This window comes from Lutra lutra, chromosome 12 (assembly GCF_902655055.1).
Source record: "Lutra lutra chromosome 12, mLutLut1.2, whole genome shotgun sequence".
Classification (NCBI taxonomy): Eukaryota; Metazoa; Chordata; class Mammalia; order Carnivora; family Mustelidae; genus Lutra; species Lutra lutra.
The window spans coordinates 36,217,997-36,236,851 of record NC_062289.1 but is presented as its reverse complement, the minus strand read 5'-3'; the positions used below and the strand labels follow the sequence as shown (position 1 = coordinate 36,236,851).

Here is an 18,855-nt window from a genome sequence, read left to right as displayed (position 1 = left end):
TTAATCTATTAACAAGATCTTTCACATAACAAAAGGTATTAATTTTGATGAAGTTTAACTTATCAGTTTTTCATATAGATTATATAAAATTTTTATCATGAATGTTTGTTGAATTTTCTCAAATCTTGTTTATGCATCAATTGATGTGATCATGTGATTTTTTTTTAAATTTTGCCTGCTAATATGGCAGATTACATTTATTGATTTTTAAATACTGCCCTAGTGTTGTATCCCTGGAAAATAAGCTCCATTTGATTACAGTATAAAATACTTTTTATGTATTACCAAATTCCATTTACTAGTATTTTGTTAAGGGCATTTGCATCAATATTGGTGAGAGATTTTGGTCTGTTTTTTTGGTACTATCTGTGTCTAATTTTGTTATCAAGGTAATACTGGTCTCATTTATTTCATTCATTTCTCTTATTATTTTCTTCCTTGTGCTTGCTTTGGATTTATCTTGCTCTCCTATTTTTAAATTTCTTAAGGTGGGAGCTTAGATTACTGATTAGAGACTTATTTTCTGGTAGAAGCATTTACTGCTATACATTTCTGTCTCAGCACTGAAGTAGGTCTCACAAGTTTTGGTATGTTCATGTGTTCACTTAGTATGATGTTCTTCTAGGTTCATTCATTGTGTTGCAACTGTCTGGATATTCTTCTTTCTCATGACTGAATTTTACATATGTGTGTATATATGTTATGTTATGTTATATTATATTATATTAATTATTTATTACATATATAACATATTATAGATATATCTTTTTTAGCCATTTGTTGACAGACACTTAGGTTGTTTTCATTACAAGTAACACTGCAGTGAACATGGGAGTAAAGCTATCTCTTCAAGATACTAACTTCATTTCCTTTAAATAGATATCCAAAAGTAAGATTGCTAGATCTTACAGTTCTATTTCTAGTTTTCTTGAGAAATCTTCACACTGCTTTTTAATAGTGGCTGTACTAACTTACATTCCCACTAACAGTGTATAGGGATTCCTTTTCTCCATATCCCGCCCAACATTTATCTTTTTTTCTTTTTGATCAAAGCCAGTCTCACAGGTGTGAGGCAATATCTCATTGTAGTTTTGATTTGTATTTCCCTAACAGTTAGTGATGTTGAGCACCTTTTCATGTACCTGTTAGTCACTTGTTTGTCTTCTTTGGAAAAATGTCTTTTCAGTGCCTCTTCCCATTTTTCAATTGAGTGGTTTGGTTTTTTGCTGATGAGTTGTGTAAGTCCCTTGTATATTTTGAGTATTAACCCCTAATCACCCTTATCATATATATAATTAATGCCATATCATATATATAATTTCCAAATATTTTCTCTCATTCCATAGGTTGCCTTTTCACTTTTATTATTTACTTTGCTGTGCAGAAGCCTTTTATCTTGATGTGGTCCCACTTACTTTTGCTATTGTTGCCTGAGCTTTAGGTGTCAAATCCAAAAAATCATTGCCAAGACCAATGTCAAGGAGCTTATTCCCTGTTTTCTTCCAGTAGTTTTACAGTTTCAGGTCTTAGATTTAAGTCTTTAATCCAGTTAAGGTTAATTTCTTATTCTAAGTGTTTTGTTGTTTTTGATTCATTTGTAAGTGTATAGAAATGCAACTGATTTTTGTATGTTGATTTTGTATCCTGAAAATTTAGTGAATTTCATTCATTAGTTCTAACAGTTCTTTGGTGGCATCTTCATTGTTTTTTCTAGATAAGATTGTGTCACCTGCAAACAGATGATTTTACTTTTCTTTCTTATTGGGATATCTTTTATTTCTTTTTCTTGCCTAATTACTCTGGTTGGTACTTCCAATATTATGTTGAATAAAAGTGGGAAGAATAGATATCCTTGTCTTGTTTCTCATCTTACAGAAAAGTTTTCAACCTTTCACCATTGAATATGATATTAGTAGTGAGCTTGTGATATATAGCCCTTGATTATGTTGAGGTATGTTCTTCCTAAATTCTTGAGAGCTTTATCATGAAAGGATGTTAAATTGTGCTAAATGCTCTTCCTGCATTTATTGAGATGATCCATGATTTTTAATCCTTTATTCTATTAATGTGGTAAAATCCATTTGATAGTATTTTGTTGAGAATTTATTTCATCTATATTCATTAGAGATATTGACTATTTTTTTTTTCTTTGTAGTGTCCTTAACTAGCTTTGGTATTAGGCTAATGCTGCCTTATAGAATGAGTTTGGGAGTGTTCCTTCCTATTAAATTTTTTGGAAGAATTTTATTTTATTTTATTTTTAAAGATTTATTTATTTTACTTTAGAGAGAGATAAAGTGGGTATGGGGGACTGAGGGAGAGGGGGAGGGAAAGAGAATCCTTAAGCAGACTCTGGTGCATTCAGAGCCCCACGTAGGACTCTGTCTCACAACCCTGAGATCATGACCTGAGCCGAAACCAAGAGTCAGACACTTAACTGACTGCACTACCCAGATGCCCCTGGAAGAATTTTAGAAGGATTTGCATTAATTCTTCTTAAAATGCTTAGTAGAATTCACCAATTAAACTCTTCAGCCCTGGATTTTTCTTTGTTAGAAGGTTTTTGGTCACTTATTTAGTCTCTTTAGTCATTTTTGGTCTGTTAAGATTTTCTGTTTCATTATTTAGTCTTGGTAGGTTGTATATATCCTAGGAATTTATCATTTATTCTAGGCTATCCGATATTTTGGCATGCAACTGTTTATAGTAGACTCTTATGATCCTTTGTAATTCTGTGCTGTCAGTTATAATTTCTTCTCTTTTATTTCTGATTTAAATATTTGAGTCTTCTCTCTTTTTCTTCTTAGTTTATCTAAAAGTTTGTTAATTTTGTTATTCTCTCAGAAAACCAGCTTTTAGTTTCAGTAACCCTTTCTGTTATTTTTCTGGTCTCTATTTCTGCTCTGGTCATTATTATTATCTTCCTTCAACTAACTTTGGCCTTAGTTTGATTTTCTTCTTATGGTTCCGTGAGGTGTAAATGTAGGTTATTTATTGGTGATCTTTCTTTTTTCTTAATGTAGACATTAACACTATAAACTTCCTTCTTAGAACTGTTTTTGCTGTATTCCATAAGTTTTAGTACATTGTGTTTCTATTTCCATTTGTTTCAAGATGTTTTTTAGTTTCCCTACTGATTTCTTCTTTCACTCATCGATTGTTCAGGAGTGTATTGTTTAATTTCCACTTATTTGTGAATTTTCCAACTTTCCTCCTGTTATTTATGGACTTCTAGTTTTATTCCATCATGTTTGGAAAAGGTATTATTTCAGTCTTTTCAAATTTGTTAAATTTGTGACCTAACGTGATCTATCCTGGAAAATGTTGTATTTATACCTGAAAAGAATACATATTCTGCTGCTGTTGGATGGAATGTTCTGTATCTGTCTAGTAGGTCTCTTTCATATAAAGTATATTCAAGTGTAGTGTTTCTTTGATGTTTGGATGACCTATCCATTGTTAAAAGTGTGATTTTGAAATCATCTATTATTGTATTGTTGTTTATTTCTCCCTTCAGATATGTTAGTATTTGCTTAATAAATTTAGGTGCCACAGTGTGAGGTACATATATATTTACAATTGCTAATATACTCTTGATTACTCAACCTTTTATTATTATATAGTGATTTTGTCTCTTTTTACAATTTTTGATTTGTCAGTTTTGTCTGGTATAAGTAGAGCTACCCCTCCTCTCTGAACTTACCTACAGCCTAACTATATGTCACTACCAAATATTATTATTAAATTTTAAGTTCCCAGAGGGTAGTTAATCTGCACATTTTTCTGTGTATATTACTGTGCATAGTTAGTTGCAATTATAAGAGTGTCTTTGACAATGATGGAAATGATACTGTTTTAATAATAGTTTTCCCTCTGTGGTTTTATTTCATGGTTAAAGAATATACTTCTACAGATTTCATTTCTAAAACTGAACCAGCGAATATTTCTAAAAAATTTAGAAAGATGGGTAGAAAAGGTCACATATTATGTGCCAGTAATTAATTGCCACTCAGACTTCTGGTAGAAAATGCTAATTTCTTTATTTGACTTCCCTCCTCAGTACATCAAAGATGGGGCTAAGTTATCATTGTTGGATAGAATTTCTTCCAGTTTTGGCAGGGCAGGGACATTTTTCTGTGATCCTGAGAAAACACATTGGTCAATGAGACATAGGCCTAGCTTTTTGAACTGTCAACATGGGAAGTAGTTGCCTCCTGTGAATATATTGGGCAGGGTCAATGATATTTGATGTTACCAGAACTCCCATGAAGACTCTTATGATCAAAATGCACTTGCTTAGGAGTAAATAGAGAGAAACTTAAAATTTCTAGAGAGGAAACTTAAAGTACTCCTAAAGCATCTATAATGTTGAAATTCTGAATGTTATTCTGACCAACTCAGACTTCCCTAGCTCCTCTATAAATAACGAAAATTTAAGTTCCTATAAAATGAATTTGTGTTTATTTTATTTTATTTATATCATGTGTGTATTTAGGAAGTACCCATTTATTTTGACAGATTGAGTTTTAATTTGAAAATAATCTCTGGAGGTCTAGCTGAAAGAATATGGTCTTCCACAGGTTACCATTCAGTTTCTTAGGCTCCACAGGATTAGAAATTCTCTAAATTTACTTTTTCAGGTTAAGAACTCAAGCTGTATTTAAGTCAAGAGAACTCCTTGCTGCTAAAGAGTTTACCAAACCCCGAGAGTTCAATCTGGATATGAATGGGGATGACTCTGGACCAAGGTAAACCTGACTGATGGGTGAAAGCAAGAACATGTAGGACACAGATATTAAGGCACAGATATTAAGGATATGTTTGGTATCTATTTATAGCTTTCTACAGGTCAGGTTTCTGATAATAAGAATAAATACATTCTCACTATAAAATTTTTAAAAATATAGGAGAGTGTAAAGAAGAAAATAAAAATCATTCATGATCCTACCATTCAGAGATAATCCTTTGAACCTTCTCCCCCTTTCTTTCTTTCTTTCTTTTATAATAATATATCCTATACCGAGTAATGGGAGCTATGCTTATGAAGAATTTTAATTATGCTTTTTTTCACTGAATCAGTATTTTCTGATACCATAATTTATTTTATGAAAAGTTGATACTAGTTTATTCAACAAATATTTATTATCTGACATATTTTTCTATGTTGCCCTAGTATTGTATAATCCAGGCTTTTACTATTATAAATGTGCCTTGGAGAATATTTCTACGAATAAGTTTTTTACTTTATCTCTACCTGTGTCTTTGATATAGATTCTATAACTGAAACTACTAACTCAAAGTATACATGAATCCTTTTAAAATCCTTGAATCACATTATACATTTGCTTTCCATAAAAGTTAAATCAGTTTTCACCACCAGAGCTGTGTTTGAGAATTCTCTTTTCATGAAATTTGAAGAATTTTTGGCCATTATTTTTTCAAAAAAATTTTTTTTGCCTATTCTCTTTCTTCTTTCCTTTTTGTATTTCATTTACAGGTATATTAGGCCTTTAAGGAAGTCCCTGACTCTTCTAATTTTTTTTCTTTATTCTTCATAGTGGATAATTTTTATTGATATGTCTCAATTCATCAACTCTTCTGTTATTTCCAGTCTGCTTTTTTTTTTTTTTAAAGATTTTATTTATTTATTTGACAGAGAGAGAGAGAGAGAGATCACATGTAGACAGAGAGGCAGGCAGAGAGAGAGGGGGAAGCAGGCTCCCTGTTGAGCAGAAAGCCCGATTCTGGGCTCGATCCCAGGACGCTGGGATCATGACCTGAGCCGAAGGCAGAGGCTTAACCCACTGAGCCACCCAGGCACCCCTCCAGTCTGCTTTTAAGCCTGTAGAATGATTTATTTTTATCTAGATAATGGATTTTTTAGTTTTAGGCTTTCCATTTGGATCTTTGTTTAAAATTTCTATTTCTCTGATGAACTTTACTTTTTTATTCATTACAAATATATTTTTCCTTTAAAATGCTTTTCTCCAGTTCTTTTTTTTTTTTTTTTTTTTTTTTTTTTTTTGCTTTTCTCCAGTTCTAACACCTGGATCATCTTGGGGTTTGTCTCATTGATCAACTTTTCTCTTGAGTATTGGTCATTTGTACATTTGTACATTCCTTTGTACATTTAGCAAATTTTTTTTATTGTTTCCTAGTATTGTGAATGACTCTGGAATTCAATTATAATCCTTCTAAACAATGTTAATTTTTATATGGTAGCAAGTAGTTTACTTAACTGAATTCAAATTCCAAGCTCTGTTTCCCTTGAGTAACAGTGAAAATCGCTGCTGAGCTCTTTTAATTGGGGTAGATGTTTGAGTCTGCCTTATTTGCAGGTGGTTCAGGGGTCAGCCACAACTGGCAGGGTTGTTACACAGAATTTGAGGCTTTCAGTCCTTCTCTCTTACCTCTCCAGGATTTTTCCCTTTTCATGTGCTTTGGTCAGCTCAGACTCTGTCCTCTGGTTCTTTAAGACTGACCTTCAGTTGAAAGCCATTAAAAAAAAGAAAAAAAAAATTAAGAACTCTCCCAGTGCCAGTCTTTTTTCAAGTGCTGATCCTCTTCCAGTTTCTGCTTGTTTTCAATGACTCTTCAGTGCTTCAGGTTTGGTTTTTGTTTTGTTTTTGTTTTTTCTTCCCAGGGTTTTAATTGTTAACTATGGGAGTTTGGTCCTATAGAAACTACTTATCCAGTGTAAAAAAAACCTAAGAATTCTCATTTCAGACAATTCTGCCATCTTTTAATTTTGGTAAAATACACATAATATAAAATGTACCATCTCAGCCATTTTTTAGTGTACAGTTCAGTAGTACTAAGTATATTCACATTTTTATGCAACCCATCTCCAGAATTTTTTATTTTGCAAAATTGAATCCCTATACCCATCAAACTGCTCCACATTTCTGCTCCCTACCAGCACCTGGCAACCACCTTTCTACTGTCCATTTCTATAAGTTTGATTACTCCATTACCTCATATAAGTGGAATCATATAGTATTTATCTTCTTATGACTTGCTGTAATTTATTTTTTATTTAATTTTTACTATTGATATCAAGCACATGGATAGTTTAAAAACCACTAGTTCAACAAGGCTTATTCAAAATAGCAGCCTCCTCTACACTGGAGAAGCAGTACTCCCAATTTTCACTCTTCAGAGAGAAGAAGTTTTGACTGTTTTAGATGTTTCTTTATCTGTTTCTTCTAGCATTATATCCGTATTTCTGAACAACAGACTTCTGTAGGCATTGAGTATTAGCTTTCTTCTATGAAAGATGTGACTGTGACTTAGCTCTCACAGATAACCATCTATTGGCTATCTCCCTCTCTCCTCGCTTTTCCTCACATTTCTTCCTTCTCCCCTCCTTTCCTTTTCCACTTCCCCCCTAATATACATACCCACACACATGGGTGTGAAAATAATATTTCCCTTTTCCCTTCATTCTGTCCTTGCAATATAGCTATATCATAAGATGGTTACAATAAGATTGTATCTATTTTATACACAGCTGGTCCATGTACTATATGATTACTAAATTTAATTTCCATATAATTGTTTTCTTTAGAGCTTAGAAATACCTTATTTAATTTTCTGTGTACTCGTTGATTTGTTAATTCATTCAAATATTTATAACGTTTCCCGCCAGGTGTTAGACACATTCTAAACCTCGGGGGTGGTAGCAATGCACAAAAGAAAAATTTCTGACCTTGTACAATTTACATTCTCACATCTTATAATTCCCAAACTCACCCAGGAAGTTTAATTCTCTGAATATATTTAAACACATTAGTTATTCTATCATGTCTTCATTACATTCTTTTGCTGCTTTATTCCATTCTTTCTTCTTTCTTTTTTGGTTTTTTAAGATATTCCTCCTGGAGCCCTCTGTAATCCTGCTTATATATTTACTTGCTTCCTTATGGTACAAAAAATATATATATAAAATGCTGATAAGCCGGAAGAAGAAATTAACACATACCTATAATCTCATCATCTAAAGAAAATATATAACTTCTAGATCTTATTTCTTTATGGTATATGATATGTATTATATTACATATTTTGTTTCATATCCCACTTTTTAAAATTCAACTGTAATTAGCATACAGTGTCATATTTGTTTCAGGTATACAAATAATGATTCAACAATTTTGTACATCACTCAGTGCTCATCAGCGTAAGCATTCTCTTGATCACTTCAATCTACTTCACCCATCCCCCTACCCACCTCCCCTCTGGTAACCATCAGTTTGTTCTGTATATTTAAGAGTCTGATTTTTATTTGTCTCTTTTTCTTTGTTTGGTTGGTTTACTCCTTAAATTTCACATCTGAGTGAAATCATATGGTATTTGTCTTTCTCTGTCTGACTTATTTCACTTAGCATTATAGAATACCCTCTAGTTCATCTGTGTTGTCATGAATGGCAAGATATCATTCTGAGTGGGGTGAGTGGGTGGCTCAGTGGATTAAAGCTTCTGCCTTCAGCTCCGGGGGGGGGGGGGGGGGGGGGTGATGCCAGGGTCCGGGGCTGGATCCCAACATCGGCCTGTCTACTGAGCAGAGAGTCCGCTTCCCTTTCTCTCTCTGCCTGCCTCTATGCCTACTTGTGATCTCTGTCTGTCAAACAAATTTAAAAAAATAAAAAAAGATATTATTCTGACTGATATTCCAGGGTGTGTGTGTGTGTGTGCGTGCGTGTGTGTGTGTGTGCGCGCGCACGTGCGCCCACACGCATCACATCTTTTTTTTTTTTTTTAATTCCAATATAGTTAACATACAGCATTAGTTTCAGGTGTACGTTATAATGATTCAACAATTCTATACATTACTCAGTGCTTGTCAAGATAACTGTACTCTTGGTTCCCTTTACCTATTTTTACCCTTCTGTTCTATAGTTAAGAATCTGGTTTGGGGTTTCTCTCTCTTATTTTTCCTTTTCATTTGTTCTGTTTCTTAAATTCCACATATGAGTGAAATCGTGTGGTATTTCTCTTCTCTGATGGACTTAGTTCACTTATCATAATACTTTCTAGATCCATCCATGTTGTTGTAAATGGCAAGTTTTAATTATTTTTTATGGCTAAGTAATACTCCATTGTACATGTATACCACATCTTTTTCCATTCATTTATAGATGGACACTTGGGTTGCTTCCATATCTTAGCTATTGTAAGTAATGCTGCAATAAACACAGGAGTGTATGTGTCTTTTTGAATGGGTGTTTTTGTTTTCTTGATGTAGATGCCCAATACTGAAATTACTGGATCATATGGGAATTCTATTTTTAATATTTTGAAGAAATTCCAGGGGCACCTGGGTGGCTCAGTGGGTTAAGCCTCTGCCTTCAGCTCAGGTGCTGATCTCAGGGTCCTGGGATGGAGCTCCACATTGGGATCTCTGCTCAGCAGGGAGTCTGCTTCCCTCCCTCTCTCTCTCTGCCTGCCTCTCTGCCTACTTGTGATCTCTATCAAATAAATAAATAAAATCTTTAAAAAAAAAAAGAAAGAAAGAAAGAAATTCCAGACTGTTTTCTACAGTGGCTGTACCAATTTGCATTCCCACCAATGGTGGATAAGGGCCTTATTCTCTGCTTTTTGACCTATACGTATTATTTCTTGTATTTTTTTTTTTAATTTTAGCCATTCTGAGAGATGTATGTTGATATCTCATTGTGATTTTGATTTCTATTTCCCTGATGATTAGTGTTGAGGATCTTTTCAGGTGTCTGTTGGCCATATGTATGTCTTCTTTGGAAAAATGCCTATTCGGGTTCTCTTTCCAGTTTTTAATTGGATTATTCAGTTTTGGGGGTATCAAATTCCATAAGTTCTTTATATATTTTGGATAGTAACCCCTTTAATAAGATGATTACATGGTCTTTATTCTTTCTCTTATTAATGTGATGTATCACACTGATTAATTTGTGAATATTGAATCACTCTTGCATCCCTAGAATAAATCTTACTTTATAGAGGTGAATGATTTTTTTAATGTAATGTTGGATTTGGTTTGCTAATATTTTGTTGAGGATTTTTGCATCTATGTTTATCAGAGATATTAACCTATAGTTTTTTTGGTTTTGGATCTTTTCTTGGTTTCGGTGTTTGTTTTTGGGAGGGGTGGGTTGTTTTGGTCTTTTTGGTTTCTTATAATATCTTTACCTAGTTTTGGTATCCGGTAATCGTGGCCTCATAGAATGAATTTGGAAGCTCTCCTTCCTCTATTTTTTGGAATATTTTGAGAAGAATAGGTATTAACTCTTCTTTAAGTATTTGGTAGAATTAATCTGTGAAGCCATCTGTCCTGGACTTCGGTTTCTTTTTTTAAATTTTATTTTTAAATATCTTTTCAGTATTCCAGAATTCACTGTTTATGCACCACACCCAGTGCTCCATGCAATTCGTGCCCTCCATAATACCCACCACCAAGCTCACCCAACCCCCCACCTCCCTCCCCTCCAAAACCCTCAGTGTGTTTCTCAGAGCCCACAGTCTTTCATGGTCCGTCTCTCCCTCCAATTTCCCCCAACTCACTTCTCCTCTCCATCTCTCTTGGGAGTTTTTTTTATTACTGATTGAATTTCATTGGCTAGTAATGGGTCTGCTCAACTTTTCTATTCCTGATTCAGTTTTGGATGTTTACATGTTTCTAGGAATTTATCTATTTCTTCTAGATTGTCCAGTTTGTTGGCATATAACTTTTATAATTCTTTGTATTTCTGTAGTGCTGGTTGTTATATCTCCTTCATTTCTGATTTTACTTATGTGAGTATTTTTTTCTTAGTGAGTCTGGCTAAAGTTTTATCAATTTTGTTTAACTGCTCAAAGAACCATCTCCTAGTTTCATTCATCTGTTCTATTGTTTCTTTAGTCTCTGTTGCATTTATTTCTGTTCTAATCTTTACCATTTCCTTCCTTCTACTGGCTTTGGGTATTGTTTGGTCATATTTTTCTAGCTCCTCTAGGTGTAAAGTTAGGTTGTTTATGTGAGATTTTTCTTGTTTCTTGAGATTGGCCAGTATTATAATCTTCCCTCTTAGAACAACTTTAGCTGTATCCCAAAGATTTTGGACTGCTGTGTTTTCATTTTCATTTGTCTCTCTATATATTTTTATTTCCTCTTTGATTTACTGGTTGACCCATTCATTATTTAGTAGCATGTTATTTTTCCTCCATATATTTGTGTTCTTTCCTGATTTTTTCTTATGACTACTTTCTGGTTTCATATTGTTGTGTCCAGAAAAGATGCATAATATGATTTCAGGGTTTTGGGTTGTTTTTGGTTTTTTTTTTTAAGATTTTATTTATTTATTTATTTATTTGCCAGAGAGAGAAAAAGAGAACTCAAGTAGAGCAGCAGGCAGAGGTAAAGGGAGAAGCAGGCGCCCCACTGAGCAGAGAGCCCTAGGTGTGGGACTCGATCTCAGAACCTTGGGATCATGACCCAAGCTGAAGGCAGACATTTAACTGACTGAGCCACCCAGGTGCCCCTGATTTCAGTATTTTTTTGGTGTAATGTGATCTATTCTGGGGAATGTTCCATGCATACTTGAAAAGAATGTATATTCTACTGTTTGGGGATAGAATGTTCTTTTTTTTTTTAAAGATTTTATTTATTTATTTGAGAAAGACAGGGAACACAAGCAGGGGAGGTGGTAGAGGGAGAGGAAGATGCATGCTCCTCACCGAATAGGGAGCCAAATGCTGGGCTTAAACCTAGGACACTGAGATCATGATCTGAGCCAAAAGCAGACACATAACCGACTAAGCCACCCAGTAACCCCAGGATAGAATGTTCTGAATATATATGTTACGTTCATGTGGTCCAGTGTGTAATATTCCAATTTACTTTTAGTTATACTTTGATAACTATAGATATACTATGATATACTTTGGATGTTTGGATTATCCTGGATTATCTGGGTGGGCCCAGTCTAATTACAGGCCCCCAAAAGTGGGTCTGTGCTGGGTCCAAGAGATGAAAGGAAAGGAGAAGGAGAGATTCCAAGCACAAGAGTGACTTAACCTGTCATTGCTGGCTTTGAAAATGGAGGGAGGAGGTCACAAGCCAAGGAATGCAAGTAGCTTCTAGAAGCTTGGGACAGTCCTCAGCTGACAGCCATGAAGGAAATGGGGACCTCAATCCTCTAACTACCAGGAACTGAATTCTGCCAACAACCCAAATGAGCAAGGAAACATCCTCTCTTAGACCTCCAGAAAGGAACATAGCCTACACCTCGCAGTGAGACCTGTGTCAGACTTCTGACCTACAGAACTGTAGAATAATAACATTTGTGTTGTCGAAGCCACTAAATTTGTGATAATTCATTATAGCAGCAATAGAAAACTAATACAAATACTAACTTGTTTTTTATAAAAGCATATTAGTCTGTGGTTTCTTTATATACTGTAACTTATCCAGCACTTCTATTTTTGGGTATTCAGGTTGTTTTAAGTTCTTTACCACTGTGCGCACGACTAAAACAAGCATGACTGTACTTATAGCCTTATGTTCAGGTACTTATTTTTTTTTAGAATAAATTCCCCAACATGAATAAGTCAGAGGCTATTTTTACATAAAGATATTTTGATATAAGTTAGAGTTATAAATTATAATAGTTCATGCCAATTTTCTTTTCCAAAAGATTATAGCATTGCATACTCCTGCTTGCAATTCATGGAATTTTTCATCACTGCTGTTTGGGTAAGTGGAGTGAGTGCTTTACAAACTAGCACTTCAGTCTAAGAGATGGACATGTTTTAAAAGTTTAAGTGCACCTGGGCATGCATGTCCTACATTCCAATTATGATAAAAACGAGGTAAGACTATACACTGCTTCCAAAAAAATATTTCCTAATATGCCTTTTATCACATCATAGACCTTTTAAAATATTAATCTACATTGTAAGAGTTTGAATAAACTCTGGCAACTGCTTCCAAAGTCTGACAGTCTTTGGAAATCCAAGAATTCTTACTCAACAGCACTTAAATTATTTAATCTAATATGAAACTCAAAGAAGTAAAGGCAATGAATTCATCTGTCTCCTTGATTCATTTGGCTATGAAAATGATATTGTCTTCACTAACCCAGAAAGAGGTAGAGATGGGTCAAGGGAGAATACATACAGCTTGAGAAGCCTTTGCAGAATGATTTAAATAAAAAATGTCTGTTGATTTTAGAAAATATAATATAAAATTGTTGTGGGAAATGACCTTCTTTCTACCTTGCAGGCTCTTTGATTTTGCCAGTGGAATTCCCTAGATAAAATTTAATTTTAAGTTAAATTTTGTTTATTTGGAAATTTAAATTACCTTAGTATTAAAAATGTGTATTTAAAATATTAAACTTACTCAAGTGAGGCATTAAGAATTTGGAACTAAAATAAATGAGATAATGAGGAAGTGAAAAACATATTTTTTATAATTAACAGCTCATTTTGAGTTAATTATATACAATTACCAAAATCTAATTGCAATTTATTTTCTATTATCTGTGGGAAGAATCACAGGCAAGGGAGCTTACATTGCTGCCTTCCTGCATAAATGCTATAGAATGAAAATAAATAATATGTGAGGCCTTAATGACAAATAAGAGCAAATAGTAGGGCACAGCTGAGCCAAACCACTGGAAGATAATTACCACATGAAAGATGATAATGACCTAAAGAGTCACAAGAACTCTGATTGCTTATAGGTTTTCTGGTTTGTTTTTTAGTTACTTTGGTGTCTTTTTGTTGACTATGCAAAGATGACCCTTACAAATTAATATTAATTCTGTAATTCTGCAGATTTCTAAAAATCTGACCATTTTGTATTTTTATATAATACTGAGCAACAAAATTTTTATTAGACATCTATTAATATTATTTTAAAAACTGGCTTGCTAAGTACTACAGGAAATATACAGAATCTCCTACCATCAAAAACTAGCTTGCTAAGTACTACAGGAAATATATAGAATCCCCTACCATCAAGTACTCTAACAGTAGAGTAAAGCAAATATCCCAATATTTGTCACCTATTAGATAGTATAAGGGCTATAAAGGAAACACAAATTAAGAAAAGGTTTTTGAAGATGTACTATTTGAAACAAGCCCTAAAAGATAGGATAACATTTCGATGGGTTAGGGGCATCTTTGGATGTGTATGTGTGTTTCATGTGGGTGAAGACATGCAGAGAGTCTGAGTAAAGGAAGATAATCACATGGTATGTGAAGGGCATAGCAGGAAGTATGCTTTAGTTTTACCAGAAGTGCAAGGGAAAATGAAATTAAGATTAAAATCATGACTTGGGTTAGATTATGAATGGGTTTAAATATCAGAACAAAGGTTTTGGACCCATGTGACTGGAAGAATAAAAAAGTCAGGAAAAGGAATTGATTTTGTGATAGCGATGATTAATTTTATTTTAAAGACCACTGGAGTGAGGATCAAGAATACCAGGTTTTAGTCCTTTCAGAAATTAGCCAGTGACTTTAAAGATAATGCTATGCTATTCAGTCTCCTTGCCTATAAACAGAAACTTCAACTAGATTTTCACAGTTTCTTCCATCTCTAACCTGATTATCTAATTATTAAACAGATTGGATTTCCAACCCAAGGTACCTAGTATATAAGTAGAAATTTGAATTTAAATCTCCTAAGAGAAATTTAAGTTAGAGGTTTAGATTTGGGAGTCATCTAGATTGGTGTTGCCCCTGTAGGAATGAGTATTAATTTCTGAGAAAAAGTTCAGAGAAATGTAAACAGAACCTTTGAAAATGCCTAGGTGTAAGAGTCTGAAAAAAAAGGAATGACAAACTGAAAAACTGTCAAAGAAACAGGCTAGGGCCATGTCATAGAAGCAAAAGAGGAAAAGCAGAAATTTGGTTGAAAGTATGTTTTTGGAGAGAGGAATGACTTGAAATGTTGATAATCCTGAGAAGTAACTGGTGAAAGAAAAGATTGCAAGATGAGTAATTGATGGAGCCCAGTCCTAAAAAGGGTAGGATGATTAATTTCTACCACTGGTCAACCTTTCACTTATTTGTTACAGGCTTCTCTTTCTCCACTTGTACCTACACCCACCCCTTCTTCCCTTTATTCTACACATTTTACCAGTGTGACTTTATCTAGGCCCTTGGCTTCAAATATCATCTATATGTTGGTGGCTCCCAAATTTGTTTCTGGCCTGACCTTTCCCCCTAATCATTAAACCCATGGATCTTGTCTGTACAAGACTTCCACTAAACTGTCTGGTAGATATCTTACAGATAACAAAGCTAAAACAGAAATCTTATTTCCCTTTTCTACTCCCTACTCCATATTCACCCCATCCAAAACTTCATTTCAATAAATACTAACCACTCAAGTCAAAAAATGTCCTTCACTTCTCTCCTTTCTTCTCTCTGCCCTCACAAGCAATCCATAAGATACTGTTTTATTTCTTTTTTTTTTAAAGATTTTATTTATTTATTTGACAGAGAGAGATCACAAGTAGGTAGAGAGGTAGACAGAAAGAGAGGAAGGGAAGTAGGCTCCCCGCTGAGCAGAGAGCCCAATGCGGGGCTCCATCCCAGGACTCTGAGATCATGACCTAAGCTGAAGACAGAGGTTTTAACCCACTGAGCCACCCAGGCGCCCCAAGATACTGTTTTATTTCTATTCTACCCCCAAAACGTATGTATTCCTCCCAACCATAGTTCAAACCTGAGCTTCTATATTCTATATAGAGTTCTGTTATTACCCCCACACAATTCATTTTCCACAGCAGATGGAAAGATCATTTAAAAATAACAGTCTACCCCAGCCTAAAATTTTCAGATTCCTCAATCATGTAGAATGAAATCTAAAATCTTTGCCTGTCTTAGAATATTCTACACGATCAGCTTCTGCTTACCTCATTTTATACAACTCTCCTTCTTAGATGTTTACTGACCCTTACTTAAAATTTGAACTTCTTACCATGGCCTTTAGGGTCCTTTATGTTTTTTCTTCCTTGAATCCTATGTTCCAACTTCATTAGCCTTGGTCTTCTTTCAGTTTCTAGTATATGCTGCAGCATACCTATAGCTGTCTTTGGCACTCTTAACCCTGTTCTTCCTTGTGTTAACTTTTTTTAGATGAGAGCTTAAATATGATCTCCTAAGAGGGTACTTTCCTGATCACCTACATATAGTATGTGTCTCTCATTGTTCCCTGTTTCAGTATTCTGAATTCCCATATACCACCACCCAACTTTAAGATTCATGAAGGCAAGGATCACAACTGTCTTGTTATATATGATACATTATAACATATCTTCTATAGGTTATGAAGATTAAATATTCAGCATATAGTATGTGTTCATAAAATATTGGTGCAATGGATTTTTTTAAATCTCAATCTTCTCAGTAGAGAATGAAGTGAGATCATCTACTAAGAAAGGTGGTGGTTAAGGACAGTGTCTGGGAGGAGGAAAAAGATACCTGGAATAATCTAAGGGGAAGGTATAATAAGAAGTCATTAAAGGGATGATTAAGAAGTGTTACATCCATATTATAAAAATTCCCTTGAGTTAATAAGGCAAACTACCCTAAGAGGCAACTCTCAGAAGAATAAACCCAAAGAGCCAACACATATATAAAGTCTTCTGACAACTAATCATGGGAAAATAAAAATTAAAAGCAATGGAAACAGATGAAAAACCTAAATGTGAGACAGGAATCCATCAAAATCCTGGAAGAGAACACAGGCAGCTACCTCTTTGACCTCAGACATAGCCACTTCCAACTAGACACATCTCAGAAGACAAGGGAAACAAAGGCAAAAATGAGCTATTAGGACTTTATCAAGATAAAAAGCTTTTGTACAGCAAAAGAAACAGTTGACAAAACCAAAAGATGACCTACAGAATGGGAGAAGATATTTGCAAATAACCTATCAGATAAAGGGCTAGTATCCAAAATCTATAAAGAACTTATAACAAAACAACAAATAATCCAATCAAGGAATAGGCAGAAGATACAGACATTTCTCCAAGGAAGACATACAAATGGCCAATGGACACATGAAAAAATACTCAACATCACTTGGCATCAGGGAAATACAAATCAAAACCACAATGAGATGCCAGCTCACACCAGTCAGAATGGCTAAAATTAACATGTCAGGAAACAACAGATGTTGGTGAGGATGTGGAGAAAGTGCTGGTGGAAATGCAAGCTGAAACAGCCACTCTGGAAAACAGTATGGAGGTTCCTCAAGAAGTTAAAAATAGAGCTACCCTACAACCCAGCAATTGCACTAGTAGGTATTTACCCCAAAGATACCAATGTAGTGATCTGAAGGGGCATCTGCACCCCAATGTTTATAGCAGTGTCTGCCTTCAGCTCAGGTCATGATCCTAGGGTCCTGGGATGGAGCCCCACATTTGGCTCCTTGCTCAGTGGGGAGTCTGTTTCTCCCTCTTCCTCTGCTGTTCTCTCTCCCGCTCTCTCTGAAAAATAAATAAAGTCTTTTAAAAAAGAATTCTTCATGTAAAAAGATTACATTTCTCCAGTATTTCAGAGTTCTTTAACAACCTGACTGATTAACATGGGTGGGATGTCATTGGTAAAATTGAACTCAAAGACATCCCACTATAAAGCATAACTAAAAAGAGAAAAAAATGTTTGCTATTAATTGAATGTCATATAGCTTCAATAATAGAGAAATTTTCAGGGATTGTATAGTGATCTTCCTATCATCGCTCAAATCTCTCAAGTAATTTTGAGCCATAATAAAAAGAAAACAACCTAGTACTTTCTTCTAGACCCATATTCCACTCTTTAAATCATTTGCCTTTCTGATAAATATAAAAATCATCACTTAAACATAGAATTACCACATGACCCAGCAATTCCACTCCCAGATAACATTCATCTACACAAAGAATTCTCTATGAATTCTCACAGTAGTATTATCCGTAACAGCCAAAAAGTGGATATAACCCAAATGTCTAGCAACTGATGAATGGATATACAAAATGTTGTGTATCTATACAGGGGAATATTTGACAATAAAAAGGAGCAAAGTACTAATACATGCTACAATGTGGATAACGTTGAAAACAAGTTAACTGAAAGAAGGGCTCACAAAAGATTGTGAATTATGTCTTCTGTCTATATGAAATGTCCAGAAATGGTAAATCTGTAGATAAAGGATGTCAGTTAGTGATCACCTAGTACAGGGAGTGGAAAATAGGAGCAACTGCAAATGAGCATGAGGTTTCTTTTGGGGGTGTTAGAATTACTCTAAAATTATATTTTGGTGATGGTTGCACAACTCTAAACTTACTAAGAATTACTGTAAATTGGTATATGGTATATATGGTATATAATGGTATGGTTATGGTATATAAATTTATCTCATTGGTATATAAATGGTATATAAATTTATCTCATTATAACTTAAAAATTTTTCCACTATTTTTAATATTGCTCAGTATTCAAAATAGATAAGAACAAAAGAAATGTTACAGGGCGCCTGGGTGGCTCAGTTGGTTAAGCGACTGCCTTCAGCTCCAGTCATGATCCTGGAGTCCTGGGATCGAGTCCCGCATCAGGCTCCCAGCTCCATGGGGAGTCTGCTTCTCCCTCTGACCTTCTCCTTGCTCATGCTCTCTCTCACTGTCTCTCTCTCTCTCAAATAAATAAATAAATAAATAAATAAAACTTAAAAAAAAAAAAGAAATGTTACAAAATTTTACTCTTAGACCACATCAGCCTTCTTCCTCAAGATTTTTCTGCCCACATACCCCTTCCTGTAGTTGGTAATTGCTTTTTAAAACTTAATTCTTTAAGATGACCACCTACTCTGTATTCAAAAATAGATACAATGCTAAGACAAGAGGC

General features: G+C 34.5%; 1 protein-coding gene across 8 annotated transcripts in view; it reads left to right on the top strand.

Annotated features, from left to right (window-relative positions):
• KIAA1328 (KIAA1328 ortholog) overlaps nucleotides 1–18,855 on the top strand; it is a 321,215-nt gene that overhangs the window by 202,186 nt on the left and 100,174 nt on the right. For 7 of the 8 annotated variants that reach the window (XM_047697424.1, XM_047697431.1, XM_047697426.1 and 4 more), the window contains one exon: nucleotides 4,641–4,748. The exons of the other annotated variant lie outside the window; for it this stretch is intronic. In XM_047697424.1, coding sequence (XP_047553380.1) covers nucleotides 4,641–4,748 — 108 coding nt within the window. The remainder of the gene's footprint in view (nucleotides 1–4,640; nucleotides 4,749–18,855) is intronic. 8 annotated transcript variants of the gene reach the window in all.